The sequence below is a fragment of the Stegodyphus dumicola genome, chromosome 2, assembly GCF_044657685.1.
Source record: "Stegodyphus dumicola isolate Sdum_Otavi_A_Nest chromosome 2, ASM4465768v1".
NCBI lineage: Eukaryota > Metazoa > Arthropoda > Arachnida > Araneae > Eresidae > Stegodyphus > Stegodyphus dumicola.
Window position 1 is genome coordinate 188,677,024 of NC_140769.1, and position 22,189 is coordinate 188,699,212.

Consider the following 22,189-nt stretch of genomic DNA (forward strand, 5'->3'; position numbering starts at 1 on the left):
GCTTTCTTTAAGTGTCAGTTTCTTATATTAACACAATGAAAGTAATAATGGTCCATGTCACCTTCCTCTTCGCACTAGCCGAAGGGTGTATTCCTAAGTCTGAATCTGTTGAGGTATCCTGGAAATGGCCCATGACGTGTCAAGAATTGTGTTAAGCTAGCATACTGGGTCTTGATTTCCATGTTAACTTTTGCCTATAAGAAAAATGTCCTTCGTCCTGCCTCTACCTCTACTTTGCCAATTCTGTAGCAAGCTTATGAAAGTTATTCTTTTAACATGAGACCAAAGAAGTTAAACTGGTCTTCCTAGTAATTCCGTGCCATTAGCTGCCTGCTTGGCCAGAAGATCAGCGGCTTCATTGCCTTATTTTAGAAACAACGCTGCCTGAAAATGTTAATATACTCGTGCAAAATTACACGAAATTAAAGTCATTCTTTCTATGTATCGTTGTTTTATAAATGTCAGCACATTCGGTTAGCAAACAATATTATTCACGGTACAAGGACTAGGTTTTTTGGGAGAGGGTGCGGTCGCATTTTTAAGGCTCCTGTTCACAAACAAACGTAATGGCTCTGTAAAAAACCTAAATCCTGCAATGCAGTAACCTTTTCTGACTCAAGAGCTATTCTGGATGGATAACAGAGGATATGAAGAAAGGCTTGCATTTATATAAGGTTTGCCGACGAAATTGATATAGCATTTGAATTAGAAGGATATTGCCACACAAACAAGTTTTACAAATTTCATGAATCTCCATGAGCTTTGAAAAATGTCTACGAGCAAGTGTTCATGAAAGTTACTTAAAGCAAAGCTGTTGTTTTTCTGAGCTTAGCTATGATGTAAGCTGTTTTTTATTCTTTCCCCGTATTTGAGATGTAAGCTGTTTAGCATTGAATGTAATTTTTTTTTACCTAAGCGAAATTTCCGCTGTTTAGTTATTAATTATATAATTAACATAACATAGAATTAAATTAGTGGTTTTCCCATTATATGTTTTCAATCATTCGTCAATTAATAACCACCTGTAACTAACATTGCTAGGAGTATCAAGATGGAAGTTTCGAGAACGCTATGGTAGCAAACCAGCTGACTGAATATTTCCGCTTTTCCCCTCTCACGAATATAATCTCAAAGCCTGTTTTAACTCAAAATCAACGTGGATTTTCTAGCTTTTAAATCTCATTTATTAGCTTAAGAAACTTTTAATTTATTGGCTTATAAGCAAAGCACGGAAAGGTTATGTGCCTAATGGGAGATCATTCTAAGGAAATCAACTCTCATTCACTGACTGGAAGCATGAGCATTTCCATGGTCAAAGACCATAAAAATGTTATTCCTTCCAGTCAGCTCCCCGGCGTTTGAATCTAGGTTGAATTACTAACTTTCAGGTGTCTTATCCCCTTGGCCACTGCTTAGTTATTAAATTTTGGGAAAAGCTTCGCTCCTGAGACCATCATGATATGCAGGTGAAGGGTACTGAATAATACTTCGAGCACGTGGTACTTTGATAAAGAAGAAGAAGAATTTCAATATAGTTTATAATAATATTTTATTTTTATTGTTTTTGTATCTTAATTCTTTGTCCTAAACTAAGTATCTTTTAAAATGGCTTTGTTTCGCATGTAGTCGTATGTCCCGAAACACAAGTTCTTTCAAAATAATTCGTTTATTGTCATTATTATTATTTATGTTGAAAAACTAAGTTTGTTTTTTATTCTTTCAGCCTCCACGGTGCAGCAGATCGAAGAGGAGAATACTCTGCTCATCAATGATCTTTATCGGCTCCTAAAGAAATACGCCAACCTGAGGCAAGTGGTTCATGCTCTGCACCTCTCGTATCGGGCTGCGCGCATGTACCCCATATTCCCTCGGTACAATATGCTGAAGGACATGATCAAGGACGCCCTCAGGGACCCCAGTTACATGGAGGTGTGCCACGAAGAGAGCTAAAGCCCCCTTCTGCCTCCCCCTCCCTCATCTCTCGCTCTCCGCCCCGGCACGCGTCGGCGCCAACTATGGTTATCTTCTCACTTATCGCGGGGCTAAGAAGATATACTCATCGAAGCTCTGGATGTTCTCTCCCACAAGTGACGGGGAGAGGCAACTTGCCCATAACACTCCGGCTGACATATGAAATTATGAATAAGAGACTTATACTGCCAAAGAATTGCAGAAGAAAATTTACCTATGAGGCTTGAATTTCTATGAACAGATCTCGGAAAGAGAAAAAAATAAAAGATTGATTGAAAAATACACCTTTCTGAGCATACACGAAAGGCAAAAAAACTCTGCGTTTTCAATATAGTTAAAAATTTCGACCACAATTGTAACTGTGGTCGAAATTTTTAACGAATAGCGAAAATCCTTTCATAGCGAAAAGAAACCTGTCCAGGAAGACCAAAACATACGTATTCTATCAATACTATTGGAAATTAATTTTAACCATTATCAGCTTTGTTCATAATGAATTGACAGTTCTTACAGAGGAAATAGATTTCCACCGAAAGACTAGAAAGGTAGAAATTTTCAAAGGCTTATCATAACACGCGGTTATTATTGTCACTAATTTTCAGTATCTTTGCAGAGGATTTCAGCTTAAATTTTAATGACCTTAAGGTTTAAAATATTAATGATTTATAAGTTTTATTCTTTGCATCAAAACCTAACTAGTAACAGTTTATAATAAAATGAATTGTAATGATACAGTAAGTGTCTAAAAATAGCCTACTTATTGTGTCAGCTAAAAATTACAAGCAAACTTAACTCATGTCAGCTGAAGTCAATTTTAATTTAATAATGAAATTCAAACTCTGACAAATATAGCAAAGTTTCGTAAAGTAAGGCAGAGTAGAATCTAAACTGCTTGCTGAAACATAAAGAGTAGATATCTAGACTGTCAGCTGAAGGTAACTTCCTGAGCAAGAAATGAACCTGTGAAGCTTTTCAACACTTTCCGAATCTGTTCATGAATCCACGTCAACATAGATGGTGTCACCGGAAAGAAGCCGTTATCTTCAGGATTTTGAAGATAAAGATTTCTGCCAGAAAAATTTAACCAGATCTATACCTATGGCCCGCCCTACTTAATGCGCGTGCGAATGCATTCCACGTGCACATGGATTGTAACGGCCGAACAATCATGGTGAAGAAAATCCCCAGAGCAACGTGAGAGAGAGGGAGAGAGGGCGGGTGAACAGAAGTTCCACTGCCAAAATGAAGGTCATCTCTACAGAGCTGCGCCACGTTCATTCAACGAACAGCGTCTTGGTGTTCTTTAAAACCTCCCCAGCATGTTCTTCCTCCAACGGCGTCCGCCCTAACCAAGGGCGACAAATATCTAGCTTTTTAAGATTGACTGTTTCTAGTTTTCAAACATCTCGTTGTCGAATGTTTTCATTTTAAAAAAATAGAGCGAGGACGATTAGGTTTCGCTGTGGTCAGAGCAGGTAGCTTTCCATATAAACGGGCCTGATTGTTATATTGAGAGAAGTGTAGACGCGATGATAATGCAGCATCCTATAAGCACTGAAGAGTTTAATTGTAGTGCATGATTAAGTTAGAATACAGTATAATTGAAATCATATGCTTAATATACGTTAATTTTGCGTTTCAGTAAGTTGAAATATTCTGAATATTTTTCTTCTCGTTGATAAGATCGAATTTCTAGTTTATTGATTTTCAATAACAGTTTAACAAAACAAAATGTAATGTTTCATCCAAAAAAGTGTTTAATAGTTGGCTGAATGTTAAGAGGGATATAAGTATGAATTACTTCCTAAATGTTAGTTAAGCATCGTTGTTTTGTTATGTAAATCTATTTCACAAAAGGTAAAGAATTTTTCTTTCTCATTTTTTTACGAAATACCTGTACATGAAAAATGTACAGCTGGCAAGGCTAATGTTTACTAATGTTTATTTCTCCAATTTTATTACTGATATACACTTTCTATAACAACGCCAAATATGATCAAATGAGTGAATAGTTTGACTATATTCCCATTTTAAAGTCATTTATGACGCTTAAACTGCAAATTAAATAAATTAATATATCATTATATCTTACCGTTTCCCTTTCACGAAATGTAGTTAATTAATATTAATATTTGTTCGATTAGCGCAAAGATAAAACTTCATAATGTTGATAAAGCTTATTTGAGCTTCTCTGTGCTGATGTTGTATCTATTTATTCCCTCGGGAAAATTTAAAGCATCTTCTCATTTTGGATAATTACCTTAAAACTTTACTTTTTATTATAGTACCTGAAAACTAATGAATGGTTCTGATGAAAAACTGTGAGATGGAAAAAATTGTTTAAGAAGAATTAGATCAGATAATATTAATCCTTTTATCTTATACATTTCTTTCAGAAAATTCCTTTGTATTAGAGTAAGTTGTCAATGTACGTTTCTAATTTGCAGTAAAATTCCTTTACATGAGATTAAGTTGTCAGCGTACATTTCCAAGTTATAGTAAAATTCCTTTACATGAGATTAAGTTGTTAGTGTACGTTTCCAATTTATAGTAAAATTCTTAACAATCGTAGCAATAGAGTTTAACGCTCCAAAGAATTCCATTCTTGAATTATGCTCCTTTTGGTGAGTACATTTCACAATGGAAATTACTAATAGGCAAAGTACACTTAATACTTAAATTTAAGATATATGAGAGTGAACGACGCTTTCAACATTATATGAAAATAATAATAATTAACTTTGTGTTTAAATGTAAATGAATGTAAGTGAGCTATTAAAATATAAACCGACGTTATTAAATTATTATTAAACTAAAGATTAATTATACAGGTAAAGAAGAGCAAACGTTATCATGCATTTCTCAACTTCTTATACGTACATATCGCTTCCGTTTCAGAAAGCTTTCGTTCTAAGAGAAAAAAAAACAGATAAATTACAAAATAAGCAATTGAAACGAATGTGGATAATATTTATAGAAGTTTAAATAAATTAATAATACTTGAGGTATAAAAATTTTTAAATAATATTACTATGTAACAAAGTTCATCGATTACTTCTAATAACTAAAATATTCAGAATGTTTCATCTAAAACATTAGAAACGCATAGTGAATTTAACACATTAAACGCTACCTCGGTCCATAGCAACCGGCCTTAAACCAAACAAAATATGTTTCGCGTTTAAAGTGTTAAGTAGTAATTTTTATTATGTAAAATTTATTATTAAGTCATGTAAAATATAATAACTATTATTATTAGCTAGCAAACTCTTGGTGGTTTTTCATTGCTGGATTTAGAATAAAAGGCAGTAATAGATGTACTATTATATTGTAGTAAAAAATTATTATTCCTTCTTCTTTATTACGAGAAAGTTTTTTAAATATGTATATTTAATATTATGAATGAATGTACACAGGGAATAATTCGCTTAGTTTTCTCTACGCCCCGTATGAAATATCTTTAGAAACAATAAGACTAGAATAAAAAGAATAATGTCGAACGCGGAGAAATTTCTGCCAATGCACCAATCAGGCCCCGCGAAACTTTTCGTCGACTTAGAAACTATCTAATTTCTTTTAAATACTTCGGCGAAACATTGACTCCCCTTGGCGAAGCTGGGTTATGTCCTTTAAGGTCACTCTTAGAATTTAGACTTAAATAAAAACGCAAACATTTTAGGATGCAACCAAAGTCAAAGGTTTCCGTGGCAAATTTAGCAAATCGATTCAGATTAATCGTAAATATCAACTCGCGGGTTGTGTAGCGGAAACACGATGTAGGCGTATAAGGAGTAGGATTTCACTGCACGGGATAGCCATTAACAGCCAGAATTTAAAAAGTAAATAAATACAGAAAAGCAGCACAATCGCAGTTAAAGTTTTAGACAGCCAATTCGTAACTGTTTTTTCCGCATTTCTTTTTCATCTTTACGGGGACCACTTTTCCAGTCAGAACAGAAGGCTGGAAATAACTCGAAAATATATTAAAAATATATATGTATAAATAAGTGAAATAAAAAATATAAAGATATTTTACTCTAATGAATATCGATATAAAAAAAAGAATAAGACATATTGGCACAGCATTTGGAATGGCTCGATTGAAACGAAAGCGAGAACTTCAAGAAAAATACAAGCTTATATATAACATATATATACACTTCGACGATGTGGGGGAAATCTTTTTTATGGCGCTGCGATAAAGAGGAGTATGCTGGCTCAAATTGTTTATTTTTATCGTATATGAAGTGATTTGCTGCATGTTTGGAGATCCGTTATGACGCACAAAAATTTAATTTTCATGCATCTCTCCCTACCTGAAAAGACCAATCTCATTTATAAAGACAGCATACAACAAAGCCACAGAGAAGATAATAAGAGCGTCTCCTAATGCCCTCATTATAGGCGGCCTCATTTCCTAAACGAAAATAAACAAAAATGTCATACTACACCCTGTCTTAAGTGTGACATTCAAGTAATTATTTTCAACACCTAATATATATTAAGCAAACATAGTGGAAAATTTAAATAACTAGAGTTAGGTAACTGAAACTGAAGATGAAAATAATAAAGAACGTGTGACTAATATAAGCCGATTTCTACAGCTAACTGATATCTAGCTGAAATGAAAAAGTTCGAGCAACTGAATTAATACAAAAAAAAAAAAAAATTCTTTATTTAAGAATCGTGTTTTCCTTTAATTTGGTTGCTGATTTTACACTGAAACTACATAATCTCTCTGGATTGGGATAAGATTTGAGTGTGCAAAAAAATAAATTTCAAACAGTGTTAAAAAATTTAAATTCTTATAATACAAATATAAATATTTTTTTATTTTCAGTTATCAGAATTAAATTGTTTTTTCGTTTTAAAATTACGACATCCTATAATACATTTTTTTTTCAAGCATATAGTATCTGTATAATTTCTAAACTAAAATTTATCTGTCTTTTTTATCTTTAAAATTTTGGAACAAAAATACATAAATTGTATTTGAGAATGTATTTGAGACTTTATTTTAAATTTAAAACGTTAACTGAATTTTTCTGAAATATATACTTTGCTTTTATATATTTATACGAAGCCCACAGAAATATAAAATATGAACAAAATTAAAATGTAACATTTCTGAAAAATGTACTACATTCTGTATAGAATCAATTTTTTCTTACTTTGATTACTAATATATTATATATTAGTAATTAGTGTTATCATTTTCTCCGAAATTTCTTTACTTATCAAAAAATGGGCTTTTTTTTGTCACCTTTTGTTTAAGCCGAAATTGCTGGGAAACATAAAATTTGTCTTTCAAAGTTAAAAATTACCATTCTAATAGAATTATTTTTTCTCGTAAAGTCACAAACGTTTCCCAATTCATTACTTCTAAATTTCTGAATCACAGAAAAAGTTTTTTGTTAATAATTCCAATATGCTTGCTGCATTCATATTATAAGTAATACATAATTCTTTTCGCAAACTGAAAACCTTTCGTTCTTTGTCTCTGCATTCTTTCGTCAGTCTTTGCCTATTACACGTACAAGTTTAGAAGATTTTTTTTTTTTTTTTTTTTTTTGACAGTGATGAACAGTCTCAAAGTGGAACTCAGTTGAATAAATTAATCACTGGGAGAAGCTTAACTGGTTTATATTACATCACTTAATTTACCAAATTTTAAATCACTTAATTTTCTCAATTGTTTTTTATGTACTCGCTAATTCTAAATAAAGAGTTTTCTGAAATTTTGACATATATCGAGAGTATTTTACAAAGCTTTCATTATTCATTCTTTTTTTTTTTTTCCGTGGTGTGCAAGTAAGGTTTCAAGTAATTATTGCCATATGAAATAGCGATAGCACAGAACGTATGCAAACTTTACATTTCCAAATAGAAACAACTATCAAACTACATAATTATTTCAAAGTGAAAAAATACTGTTTTAATTTATATATGTATATTTTATAGGTTAAAGTTAGCTTATTTTTATTTCGTAAATCTGACAACCTGCGTCATAACGAGATTTGCCGCTATTTATTCCGTTGCCTTCTGTGACGTATCGTCTTCCATTGTTTTCCACTGAGAATATTCTCGCTGAATCTCGTCGTTTAAATCGTTGCCATTCCGTGAGTGCTAAATACATGAAAGAAAAATTGTGATTCTCCATCGACCAATCCAAATTTCGGTCTTGTTAAGATATTTTTATAGGAGCGGAGTGTATTTTAATACCGCGTTCTCGTTTCTCCGGGCAAAATCTGCAGAAGAAGGAAAACGAGCCCAAGTCGTACTTTGTCGAAAGGAAAGAAACCCCAAAATGCTCAAATCGCTATCAATCACCTCGGCAAAGCATATCAGGAGGGTACAAAGTATATTCCAAAGTATGACGTTCGAAACGCGCATTTATTTTTTGGCGGGGAAGTCCTCCGCGTTATATATATCTGCATCCGAACGTTAACCTTTTTCGAAAGGCAGACGAAGATTGGTTTCCAGTTCAGGAGACCCTCGGGAATAGAGTAAAAAAAAAAATTGAATTGATATTCATATATGTTTATTTTTCCTGCCATGAAAGTGAATCAGCACTTTAAGGAATAAGAAAGTCGTAATATGTATAGAGATCTTTTTCCACCAGGAAGACACATTTATATCAAAATACATCTTAATTTTGAGACATCTTAACAATGAGATACCAAATATATTTAATCAGTTTATAGTTAATATGAGAAGCGTAACTGGTTGTAGAATATTTATTTTTTTGAATTAATATTTTAACAGACATTCTGGAAAGAAAACTAAAGCATTAGTAACCCATATAAAATAATTAATGTTTAAGATGAAATTTTAAACTAGAATAAATACCGGAAACTACTGTATGTAAGAAGAAATGCTTTAAATATTAATCCGCAGACAGGTAAATTTAGCACTTTATGTATTACTTTAATTCCTCCTTCAGACACACAGTGAAATATAGTTGCTACCATATAACTTGCTTTAATTAATTTTTTATTAAACGTAATACGTGAAACATTTAACATATATATATCGATAATGATGTATAATGAGTGGAATATATTGACACCTTACTAAACATTTAAATAACTCGACTTCATTTTCTACACATCATCGCTTACCTTCAACAATTCTAAATGATTGAAAGTAATAAAATTTCTGTTTTACCGTAATCAATAACTAAATTTTTAACATTTCATTATGCTTTATGTTATTTAGTTAAAAATTCAATAATTAACAAAACATGTTATGTTATTTTAAAAGCTTACTTTTCAAGAACATTAGTTCTATTAAGAAAGCATATTTAAATTCTAAATATCTTTTGTGTTGCATTCGCTGTAAAGATCAAATATTATATACTTTGTTCGATATTTTATAGTTGCAAAATTAACAGTTACTGCAAGTTTTAAATGTAATAAAACATCAATTTTTAAAATGATAAAATTCAGAAATAATATTTCTTTCAAAATGCTGTGAATTTTGTTTGTGAAAAGCTCATTCGTATTCGAAGCTTTATTACAATAACAATTCTTATGCTGTTTTTATGCTTACAGTACTTTTAAGCTTTGTTATTCCTAGTTTGTTTTATTTCAACCAGTGAACTTTGATAGTGTTTTAGTGCATTATCTTACTAATTTAAACCTCAAAGAAACAAAGAAGCTTTTCATTATTGTATATTAAAAGTAGTGATTTATGTCTGTTACTGTAATTTAAATTTGAATAATTATAATGTAACATAAACTCCTTGAGGTTACATATTTGTTTCAATTATTACAGTTTGCGCTTTTGTGTATTTTATTTATGTGTTACTGCTGCCAATTTTTATGCTCTCTTTAAAGGCATTTTTCTTTCCAGCAAATGGCTAGGGATTTTATTTTTCAAAATAAATCTTCAAGTCTTACTTGAGTTTCATCATAAAAATTGTATTTATATTTTGATTTATCTAAATCTATTAGATGAATATTAGTTACATAAAATGTTTCTGTGTAGTTTTTGGAACAGCTAATCACTAATACAAAAAAATGCTTATATATTTACTTTTTAGTACAATGTATGTATTATCAGAAAATGTAAGTATATGTTCTAAAATACCTTCATTCCTGGTGAAATACTAAATTTTAAAATTATTGTTTTATATATGTACACATATAGTACATGAAATTTTAATGTATTATATATATTATGTGAGTTAGTATTTGTATTTAAAGTTTATCAGATAAAAGTGATAACAGTTCACTTGTTTCATGGCAAAAGAAAAAATGTTATACAACTTTCTTGGAATATCTAAAAGATACTGGGAATCCTGTTCTTGAAGAATGCATCGAGAATGATTGGTTACGAATTTCAGATTTTAAAAAATGAATGTCGTGTTTGTGTCAAAACTTAATCCATCGTCCTTTTTCGCCATTCCAGTTCTCATTCCAAATGCCACCTTCAGGTGATCTCGCAAAACCAACTTTCTCTCCATTGAATTGCCTACTACTCACTGTGAAATGATGCCATCTTCGTCTTAGGGACGAAGCTGATCATCGAAAGGAGGGTATTCGAGTGTTATTTTCTGTCACAGAGAATTTAAAACTCCATCAAGAAAAGAAAAATATATGCTATAAGCTTTGGACAAAGAAAGACAGCTCAGTTGCCTGTTAAAGATTCAGTTACAATATTTGCATATTTTCCAAATGATATAGCTTTGAAACTTAAATCAGTGTTAGAACAGTTATTAGCTATGCATATTAGTACAAATCTTCACGATTGAAAATACAAAATTTTTTATCATTAAAAGTTCGTTAGTTCCTGGTATTTTCTCTTTTCCGTAATTATGGTAGTTGAACCGAAAATGCTGGTAACTGGTTATAATTATGTAAAATCAGTTGAGACACTCAAATTATAATTAAACTTAAATTTCCCAGCTTTTAAAGCTTATTAATTCGCTTTTGCATTTAATACTGGAGTTCATGCATTTTGTTCACACGTAACAATATGTCAAACAATTTCTTAAGCTTGAAGCGTAACGAGTCCTTAAGCCTGAAGATTTGGAATTAGTTTGTTATCTTATAAAGACCATGTGAAAGTTCTCTATGTCATGTCATGGTACTTGATCCATTTTTTGAGGATTCCTGATTTAATCTTTCTCAATAAGAATAATCATAATGTTTTCCCTGAGATAATATTGTTTCTGGAATGGAATAGGAAATATCATTTGCTAGAGTTTAGAAAAAAGCATTGCTGTAAATAAAATATTTTTTATTGTTAAAATTGCAAAATATTTTGCTTGAAAAATAAATTATTTTGAAAGTTTTAAAAAATTTTATTTGTTTTGTAGGAAAAAACGTTTTTGTTTCAATGAGCTTAAATAATAAACATAATTATAAAGGAGTTTCACTTTTTTAAGTTCATAGGCCTAATGAATAAGAAAAGAAAAAACTCTGTTCTATCTTTTGATAATTATATCACTTAGCGGAGAAAGGAATAAGACTATTTTAAAGCTAAAAATTTTCCTGCAGTGAATACTTTTATGAAAATATAATTCTCGAAATTTCTCTTATATGCAACTCTTCAGTTTATGACTTTGTAATATTACAGTAAATTGTAGACTTGATTTGGTTAGAATTGTAGCATATAAAAGCGATTTTTTTTAATTTATAAATAACATTTTAGAATGTTTTCTATAAAATAATTTAAATAGCTTTTGTTTAGTATAAATAAAACAGCTTCTGTTTCAATTTTTTTAGAAGAAAAAAGTTGCTAAACAGAATTCTAAACAATATTCTGTTTGACAATACTAAACAGAGTATTGTTCAGAAATATCCCGAATATTTCTATTATCACTTCAAAAAATTAAAACAGAAGAGAGGACTTCAAAACAAATTCGTTCTTTATTTCTTAAAAGTTATAAGGAAATATCAGAATAAAGGTAAATAATGATACTTTCATCCTGATGAATATGGCAGCAGTTCTTTTAAAATAATTTTTATGCTTTTCATCCGTTTTCAGAATTTAAATGAAAAAAATATAAAACGTAACTCAATAAATCAGCTCAATTTGTTACTCTTATTTATTTAAGTTGCAGATAAAATCGCCAGATTCAATCTTATATATTATTAATCTCGCCTTTTTGTAAGCATTTTTTCCATCTGTTACTTATACACCATTTCTCTGAGCTGTTCCTTAAACTCTGCTTTACTAACTAGAAAAATTTAAGGATACTTATTAATAAATAAATTTCCATTTATAAATATGCTATTGTTTATAATTAATGAATATACATCAAATTTATTATACTAATGTTTGTAATAATTACTTAAATATTGAAGGAAAATTTAAATATTGAAATTCACAATCTGGGGTTTTAAAAATTTATTCACTGAACACTTCTTTTTTTTTTTCCTTTTCAAAATTCTATTAAAGGTAGAAAATCACTACTGTGAATTCTTTCCGATGCCGCAAAATGGAAATTAATCTGAATGATTCATGGTATGAATCTGTACTATAAGGAAATGCCATCTTTTATCAACTAATTTAGTTATCAGTTCTCATCTCAAGCATAAGTGTTTCTTAAATTTTTTTCTTTGAACTTCTGAAATTTTAACGCGGGCAATGCTAAAACTTTTAACAGTTGTGTCATCATTTTCTGAATCCTTGTTAGAAGTCGAGAAAAGCACACAAATAACAGAGAATTATAATTTAAAGAGGAATACAAAACTGTGACAAGATTTTACTACAGCACTTCTCAAGACCTTAATTGTTAAGATCTTTAGTTTTAAAATTAGATTCACGTTACCATTTACAACAGTGCTAAAGACGCTTAAAACTGTATAGAATATCTTCCAAAAGATCAAATAACTTTAAAGGAATTCCTGATGGCTGACGGCTGCAGCCTTCCTCTGCGTTTTCTGGAGAGCTGTCACTTCAAATACAGATAAACTAAAAAAAGTTTTCAATTTTTCTGTATGGCTTTCTTTACAAACTAGAATAAAACTACTTTAAGATCTGCAACTTTTAATCAGGTAACACAAATATCCATATCTACGTAGCTTATTACATCAAAAACAGAAATTTAACAAACATACCTTTAAGGAGCTAATACCTTGGCTCTCAGAATAATAACTTCATATAAAAAGATTTCTAATTTAAATAAATTTAAAGATTTTAATTGAATAAACTTAAGGAGTTTATTTAAGTTGCAGATAAAATCGCCAGATTCAATCTTATATATTATTAATCTCGCCTTTTTGTAAGCATTTTTTCCATCTGTTACTTATACACCATTTAAAGAAAACTAACATTTCAAAAACTTCGAAACATATCTGTGGCATGCTTACAATTTAAGCATACATATAGTCAAAAATGTGTTCAATTTCATACAGATCATCTGCAACCGATACTGTTCTTGTTCACTTTTATACAAATCATCTAGAACCGACACCATTCTTGTTGACTTTTATACAGATCATCTACAACAGACACTATTCTTGTTCACTTTTCTACAGATTACCTACAACATAAATGAAAATCAAAGACCATTTACACTATTTATAGATCTATATAACTTGCTGATTTTTTGTGTAAATAATCAATAAACAGGTTAATTTTTCATTGAAAATAGATAATGCCACAAAATATTTGAAAATTAAATATCAAAATTAACTACCACAACGCTTTTCTTGATGGAGTTAGTGTGGACACGATTACAAATACGATAATTCATTCCGTTGCCACATTAATCAAAGTAAACATATCCTTAACAAAGAAAAAATGGCAAAAGCTGTTTTTCTGGAACAGTGACAGGCAATGGAAGAAAGTCGGGTTTTGCGAGAATGCACGGAACCATTCCTGCGAGAAAGCAGTTTGCTTGCCTTTGCTTCGACTGTATATATGCTTGACGAGCTTACTACTAGTCCAGGGACCTCCTTCCTACAATCCTCCTTCATTCTACAGGGACATCGTCTCCACAAAATGCCATAATACTAGAGGCTAATTAAAATCGTCGACGGCGAAACAATCCGTCCGCCTCGTTGCCCATCGCATAATTTTCAAGCAACCATCTTCGATAACCGCAAACGAACTTTCTAAATGTCAGTCAGATGGGTCCAGTCATAAGAAGGAAGACATTGAAGAACCATAACACGTATATAATCTCAGAAAAGTTCCTCAATTTAATTTTATCCATAATTTTTATCATTTGCAATAAATTAATGAAAATAAATGACACTGTAAAAATTAGAACATAATGAAGAATGCTTAAAGACAGATCAATCAAACTCCATACAAACAAAACAAAAAAAAAATAACAAATGTTAAAGGAACAAATATCATTTGTTTCTGTCCATATTATAAAGTCATAAAGAATAAAATTCAAATGCATTCGATAAGTAAAATGAATACAATCTGAGGCGCTTACGAAGTTTTACACTTCTTATCTCGAGTACCTTAATTTTTATTTATCTTCAAACGCTCTTTACTTTATTTTCTGGAATTTAAATTATATAAAAAATTCTGTATTTATTTTCTAATTAATAAGATCAGTATATTTTCTCCCTCTACGCTGCTATTTTTATCGCCAGTTTTGCATAACTGTTAGTCCAAGATGACGACCTCTAAATTCACAATAAAAACAAAAGGGGAAAAATTATGTATGAAACATTCTTGATATTAACATTGTAAATATTAATCTCGGATATAATTTAAATGTATTTTGTTTTATAGTTTGCAGTAAATTAAATTTCAATCTAAACAGCATTAAAATCAGGATAATTTCCAAACATGTTAACAGAAATCTACTTATACTTTGTCAAAATATTTTAAGGAAGAACGAATATGAATCAAATATTTAAATGCAGGCACAAATTTGACTCAGACACCTTGAGGACATGAAATGAATATTTTCTTAATCACGAAAGGCGATCTTAATCCTGGATTCAAATCGTAATATTCATGAAAGTTCCTTATTACAAAGTATTTATCAATTCTTTATATTATTTGACAATTATTTTTATTATTTATAAATTATTTTTAAAGTAAAAGCAGCAATGTATTTTACAAAATATGAAATAATTACTGAGGCTTTAAATATACATGAATAGCAACTGAGAATTTACGATCAAATTATTAAAAAATTACATTGATGCAGATACAATTTTATAATTTGTTAAATTTATGTATAAAAGTTAAAATATTCTACCCCCAGTATATGAAAATGTGCTGTAAAAACTTGCATGAAATTTTAAATATGAATATCATCGACTTTATGCAAATTGCTACATTTTTTCCCTGAAACATATATAATAAAACATAACCAAAACGATTTTTTTCAGGCGTGTCACAAAAATTATTGAAATAAAAACGGATACCCGAAAACAAACAGCAGAATAAATTTACACATTTAAATCATGCTTATAAAGAAAAGTATGCACGTCAAACTGATAATCATCATCTTTTTAACTAAAATATCAGTTTGAAAAGTAACGATATGTTTTGTCAAATATATGTATGCACTACTTTTCCAAATGCGTTCACTTATTGTTAATGAACAAATACAACAGAAAAGAATTACATTAATTATAATTTTTATTCTGAGCATTTCTCCATCTTCACTGAAAAGCACAATATATCAAATGATAGCTGTTTTATAAACTGCATGTTAAGAAAAGCATAAACCACGAGATAAGTATCTGCAGTCTACTACTACTGCTAAAAACTCTACTGCAATTTTTTAAACTCCATATGAATTCAAGTTTCCAAACTCTTACACAAGTTTAATCTCTTTCAACACAATTTAAGGGAATCACAGCCTAACAGTTCAACATCACTACCAGCCCAGTAAGAGCGTTGCCACTCCCCCCTCCAGTTATAAACATATCTTGAGCGGATTTATTTCCTTCTGTGCCTGTAAGTATACATGCCTAAAAACAGATGGATAGGGTAAATCGAAAAGCCAGAGACGAGTCCCTGGTTCTGTAAGGAAGAGAGGAGATCCCCCCTCGCATTAAAGAAATACATAAATAAAAAAAAGTCCGAATGCTTCGCTCGCTCTTTCTTATTCCAGCGTCGCAAGCCTATCGTTTTTTGCTAAAGAAACGGAATCTCCAATCTAATCCTTGTCTTTACTGGTCGATGTTTCCATTACCCATCATCTGTAATCGTTTATGGATGTGAAGACCACCCGCAGCGTACTCTTACACTCGCCTCTCTGCACCACTCACGTCGCCAATCTGTTAATAGAACATCCAGTGTGGCTGGGATGGTTGTGGTAAGAAAAAGCTATCGGTAACGTTATTAGCTTATATCCAAAATCTCCAAGATAAGAAGATATTTCGGATTTAGAAAGGAAATGTGGCATATTATCTTGCAGAGGTTTACTTTCGCGAATTAGTTTTTAAAACCTTGACTTGAAATCGGTTAATTATTTCTCGGTAACAAGAAACTTGGCATTTCAAGAAAAACGAAAACTTTGTTTTTCTAAACTTGCATAAATTTCAAGAAAACAGATGCAGAATGTGCTTTGACGAAGATTGCGTGATGTTTTATGTAAATTTTCCTTCACGTTCTTTACCCAAATTATATTTACGATAAGTATTTATATAAAAAAGTTACTTCAATAGTAAAAAAACTAGTATTGAAATAACTTTTTAAATCATCCAAAGCTGTTTCTCTAAGCCCCTCTTAATAACTTTATACTCCCCTCGCAATTATACTTCCCCTCGCAAAGCTCTTATTTTCTTAATTTGATTAATTTTATTCTACAATTGTATTATTTTCAAACAAAATCAAATTTAAACATCAATTTGCACGAGATTTCTTTTTCTAAGAAATAAAGTCAGTACTTTTTTCATACATTAATAAAAAATGTTCAAGGTACAAAGGTACAAAATAACTACTAGTATAATGTTTTAACTGTGAACTTCTGGTGCGAAAAGGCTTACTCACAACATTATATTTTCCGATGCGATATTTCATATATCCATATGCTTATCAGCATTAATAATTTTAATTAAATTTAGTACTTGCAGAGATAATATTTACAATTTCTAATTCAATTTCTTATTATTCTTTAGCGTGTTCGACAGAATATAAAATAGTGATTTGTTACCCAAACTTTTCTTCTTAAAACTAAAGTAGTGTTAAAATGCGACCTAATATAATAAATATATTAACATACAACATATCATTTAATTTTAATGGTAAAGGAAAATATACTTGCTTACTTTATTTGTTTATATTATCTCATACGGTACTTAGATCATTTAATCATTAGCCTTCTACAATACCCTTATCAAACGCGTATATAGGTAGCCTTTTGTAAGTTATCTTACAGGCTAGCCTTTTAATTTTAAATCATCAAACCGTCTTAAAAAATTGTGGAGTCCTCTTGCACATGATGTCATCTTCTCTGTGGGCAACCATATGAAAAATGTCTAAGACAGCAGTGGCAATAGAAATTCATATTTTCCTCCATAGTTTGTAAACTTTTAAAATGAAATATACTTTAATCCGATAAATCTCTTTATGTAAATTTACACGTGTAACTAAGTATTAGATTACAGTTAAACAGTAACTAAATTATTTTTTCTTTTATCAAATTGTTGTAGGTCAAGCAGAAAAAACATTAGATAAGAAATCGTAACTGATGTAATTTATGATGATTCTTTGATAAACAAAAGTTAATTTAAGTAATTATAGATTTAAAAACGCGAGACTTTAAGAACAGTATATAAAATATGTACCGTAAAACTCCCTACGTGGGGCCATGAATGGAGTCAATGAATATCTTCTTTAACGTTTACAGTAGATTTCATTGGTTTCACTGCAGTTGCTTTTGATTGATAATACATATGTATAGATATCGACAACAATAAAGATTCTAAAAAATCATCCTACGCTTAAAAATGTTAACAAAAGCGTTTATCTCTGTGCTGCGAATATACAAAGAAAAGCTTTTAGATATTTATACAATAAACTGCAGTGTAGGTATCATTTTTCTTATTGAACAAATCCAGCTGGATAGTGGGAAACGTATTCTTTTATAAAGAAAGCTTCGGAATTTCTTTTGAGATAACATATTTAAAATATTTCTCATTTTTAATGATAAATTTTTAAAATAGCATCACTAATATTGAGAAACATGATGTCTGTAATTTCTCTTTCGCAGATTGGTAGTAGCTCAGTGTTTAAACTGGTAACAGAAAATATTATGCCGCACAAAAGTCATTAAATGAATAATTTTGTACCACAATTATTCCAGTTTAAATAAGCGAAAAGTACAACAAAGCATTAATCATTTGAGCAATTCACTTTAAAAATTTACAGAAGAAACGAAAGAAAATTAAATGAATGAATATTAAAAATTATCATTGCTTGGAATCCTTAGCAAGTTTTCTTCCCTGGTTAAAATGAAATAAATAATATTGTAGAAAATTAAACAGACGAGTAACAAGGGTGACGTTGCGGGTGCAGAGTACGAAATTCTCATGTTCTTTCTCGAGCTGTTCTGAAATGTTTGTAGAATGATTGAATGTTCTCATTAAAATAAATAAAATGTATATTTGTTACGCATAATTGTACTGTGTCATTGGTCCCACTTTATTTCATAGTGTGCTGACTGATCAACCAATTCATGTAATTATCAGGAAATCATAATATTTTGCATGAAACATAAAATCACTAATTGGATTTGTTAATATTTTGATCATTGTTATTAATTATTCAACTAGATTATTACAGATCCCAGATTTGATTACCTGAGTGTAAAATCTCAATATACCTGTTCTAAAAATAACATTTATACTATATAATACTTTTTGTAATATAAGATAAAAATTATTTTGAATTCCAACCAAACTCATATTTACGTATATTTCTTTACTGAAAGCTACGATTATTTAAGTCATTATTTAAAGTTATCCTTGTAATGCAATAAAACTATTCTGAACTCTTGATAGCAATCATGTAAATCCTGCTAGTGTAGTTTGGCGAAGTACTTCTATTATAGGTACGATGATTATAATTAAATTAAAAATTGTTATCCCTTAGACTAGATTAATACCCGAAAGGCATATTAACGATTACTTTTATGATTTTTAATTTCCATCCATTATGGATTGTATTTTACTCCACCAAGACTTAGGAACACTGCATATGTAGGAAGACATGTTTACAAATTTGATTGCCAAAAATGCATACACAACAAGAACAAGAAGTTTACAGGTATCCTTAAAGCAATTTGATAACATTTTATCACCATGCCATTTCTAAATTCAAGTAGAGGAAACTTTTGTTCCTCGAAGTACTCATTTTTTTTAAAAATCTGAGAGAAAAGTTACATAGCATGCGTAAAATTTTCAATAATTCAATCAGGCTATTAGAGAATGTTAGCTCATTCTCTATAGAAGAAACGTACAAAAGCACATCATCCGGGATAGCACATTTCCTATTTTAGTAGTAGATATTTTAAAGCTAAATTATATTTCGACGTTCAAAGAGAGTCAGAGCACAGAAGCCTGGAATTTTTTTTTATCAGAAACAGATCCCTGTCATGTCTCAGCCATCTTATTTACACAGTTGCTTACCTTGTGATTCCTCCGTTACTCTTATCAAGATGATTCTACGGTATCAGTATTTCTGAACAATAGAACCCATCCAAAACGAAGCAATGGCCAGTCTACGACAGCAACCAAAAAATAACTTTCAGTGTTTTCAGAAATGTCAAGTACCTTGGAACGGGTGTGTATGTGATTCAGGGATGTTAGTTCAAAGTTGACTAAGTAATATTTCTCACATTTCAAATAAAATTGTCCTATAACATTTTTCGCTAATATTTTGAACATATTTTGAATGCATATAATCAATAATCACGTTCAATCAAACTATACATTAAAATTATTTACAAAATTCCCAGCTGTTTATTACATTCATGTATTGTGTTCTACCGCATTTTCATTTGTGATTCGTATGCTTTGACGTAATCTAAATGTAGATGTATAATGTCTGCAAAACGGAGTGGGCAGAAACCCACCCGCTAAAAAATCCTTTCTAGGCCCATATCACACACGCGTTTTTTTTCACACGAACAACTGTTTTGGACAATTTTTCTGCCTAGTTTACTATTGAAAGAAAGAGCGCCCGATTTTTCCTTCTTTTGAAAAAAAAAAAAAAAAAAAAAAAATTGCAAGTTGCTCGTTTTCAACCAATCCTCTGTCAGCTTCAAATGCTATCAGCTTGTTTGTAATGGAGAACCAATTTATCCTGTTAACTCCAAAGTGATCTGTGGGGTTTGGCTGTTGTGGCAAAGCAGAAAAATTGTTTCAAACAATTGTTCTTCCGAAACAAACGGATGTGTGATAGCAGCCTTACAGAGAAGCTTAATCAGCTTTAGAAATTAGGTGACTAGGCTTTTAGTAAAAACTCAAAAATGTTTAAAAGTTTAAAAGCTGCTCTATACTTCTATTAAATGATATTTAGCTGCAAATGAGAAATTTGAAAGAGCAAAAATTATTATTTTATCCAAGTATTATTCTTTTGGGGTAGATGGTATTAAAAAAAGTCGGAAAGGGTCCATATTTTAACCCGAAAGAAGAAAACTTTATATACAAACTGATAAGCCGTATTAAACTTTAGAAGAGCCCTAAGAGTTTCATCAGTAGAGATGTTTGTCAAAATATGATACGCTATTTGGTGTCAGTGAACTCACAGGCTATAAAAATTTACGAATATAAAAGATCAAATTATATAACTAAATTCTAATTAAGTACATAATTAAACTAATAAATCTTAAACTTCGTTTTCTTAGAACAATTTAATAAGCATATTTAAGTAACAATTAATATTCCAACTCATAGTTCAAAATTCAACAAACATGTCTGATAAATTTAGTTGAGAGAATTTAGTTGGAGTCGTGCTCTTCACAGCATTTGTGTACCATATCATAAGTTGTTAAGAATATGTAGGGCCATCGTACTGACAAAACTTAACACCAGAATTATCAAAACGACTCGACTCGAGTTTAGTTTCGAGAATTTTCGTGAAATTGCAGCACGCTAATTATTTAATAATTTTGGCAAAATTTGCTGGTGCTAACTGAATGAGTGTAGTGCTCAGAGCCATCACGGAATGATAATGGAAATTTAGATTAATTGAAATTGCAACAACTTTTTCTAATGAATGTTTCTAATCGAGTGTCAATAAAACTAATCTTTTCGAAGTTGGAATTAAGATGTTTAAAGATTTCTCAAGATTCGGCAGATGAAAATAAAAAAGCCAAGATCTAAGTTTTAGGAATTTTACATATTGTTGAAGATTTGCAAGATCTGAGGATTCGAATAGCCCATCCTCAAAAAAATCAGAATTTTAATGGATAATTCCCTTCACTTCTAATGAAATACATCAAGCTATAAGGTATCTTCTTTCTCCTCCCAGCTTGCCATCGTGGGGTAACGGTAGCACAATCGGTGCGTATTCGAGAGGTCCAAGATCGAGTCCGGGCGAGGGCAGTGCACATTTTTCACGCCTTCTGCTTCAAAATAACCTAATGACTCTAAACTGGCATCCGAACTAAAAGGCGATGGACAATAATTCGGCAGCACCGAGATTTAGCGATTGGATCCCGTAATCACCAGTCCTCTTAAAAAGGGGGGAGTATATAAAATATTTTCTTCCTCCTCCTAGCGTGCCATCGTGATGTAACGGTAGCACACTCAGAGCGTATTCGAGAGGTCCAGGTTCGAGTCCTGGCGAGGGCATTGCATATTTTTTATTTCTTCAGCATCAAATTAACCTAATGATACTACAAAGTATTTAAAGCTAGATGTGGCATCGATATGTTGGTTAATTATGCACGAAAAAGCAAATTAATATTTTCATGTCAAAATCTGGAAGTATTGAATAATTTATCTAAAATACACCATTTTTTGAAACTACGTTAAATTTCAAAATCAACTTTTTAAGGAAGTTAGCGGACTTCTAATGGGCGCACATTCCAGTACTTCCATCTGTAATCTCTTTTTATTTAACAAAGAATTTACCTTCCAAAAAAATTTACAACAGCAAGAATTAAATTACTACAAGCACACTTACAGATATATAGATGATCTTATAACATTTAATAATTTAACATTTAAGATTGAATACTCCGAGATTTATCTAAAATGCCTTACACTTAATAAAACTAATCATTTTCAAAATAACATCAACTATCTTGATCTTCAAATAATTAACTACAAAAAAA

At 30.7% G+C, this 22,189-nt stretch overlaps 1 protein-coding gene across 3 annotated transcripts in view; it reads left to right on the forward strand.

Annotated features, from left to right (window-relative positions):
* Positions 1-18,518, forward strand: part of LOC118184299 (uncharacterized) — a 414,080-nt gene extending 395,562 nt beyond the window's left edge. For all 3 annotated transcript variants that reach the window (XM_085811552.1, XM_085811553.1, XM_085811554.1), the window contains exon 5: positions 1,724-18,518. In XM_085811552.1, coding sequence (XP_085667678.1) covers positions 1,724-1,950 — 227 coding nt within the window. In that variant the 3' untranslated portion in view covers positions 1,951-18,518. The remainder of the gene's footprint in view (positions 1-1,723) is intronic.
* Positions 18,519-22,189: the final 3,671 nt, after the last annotated feature.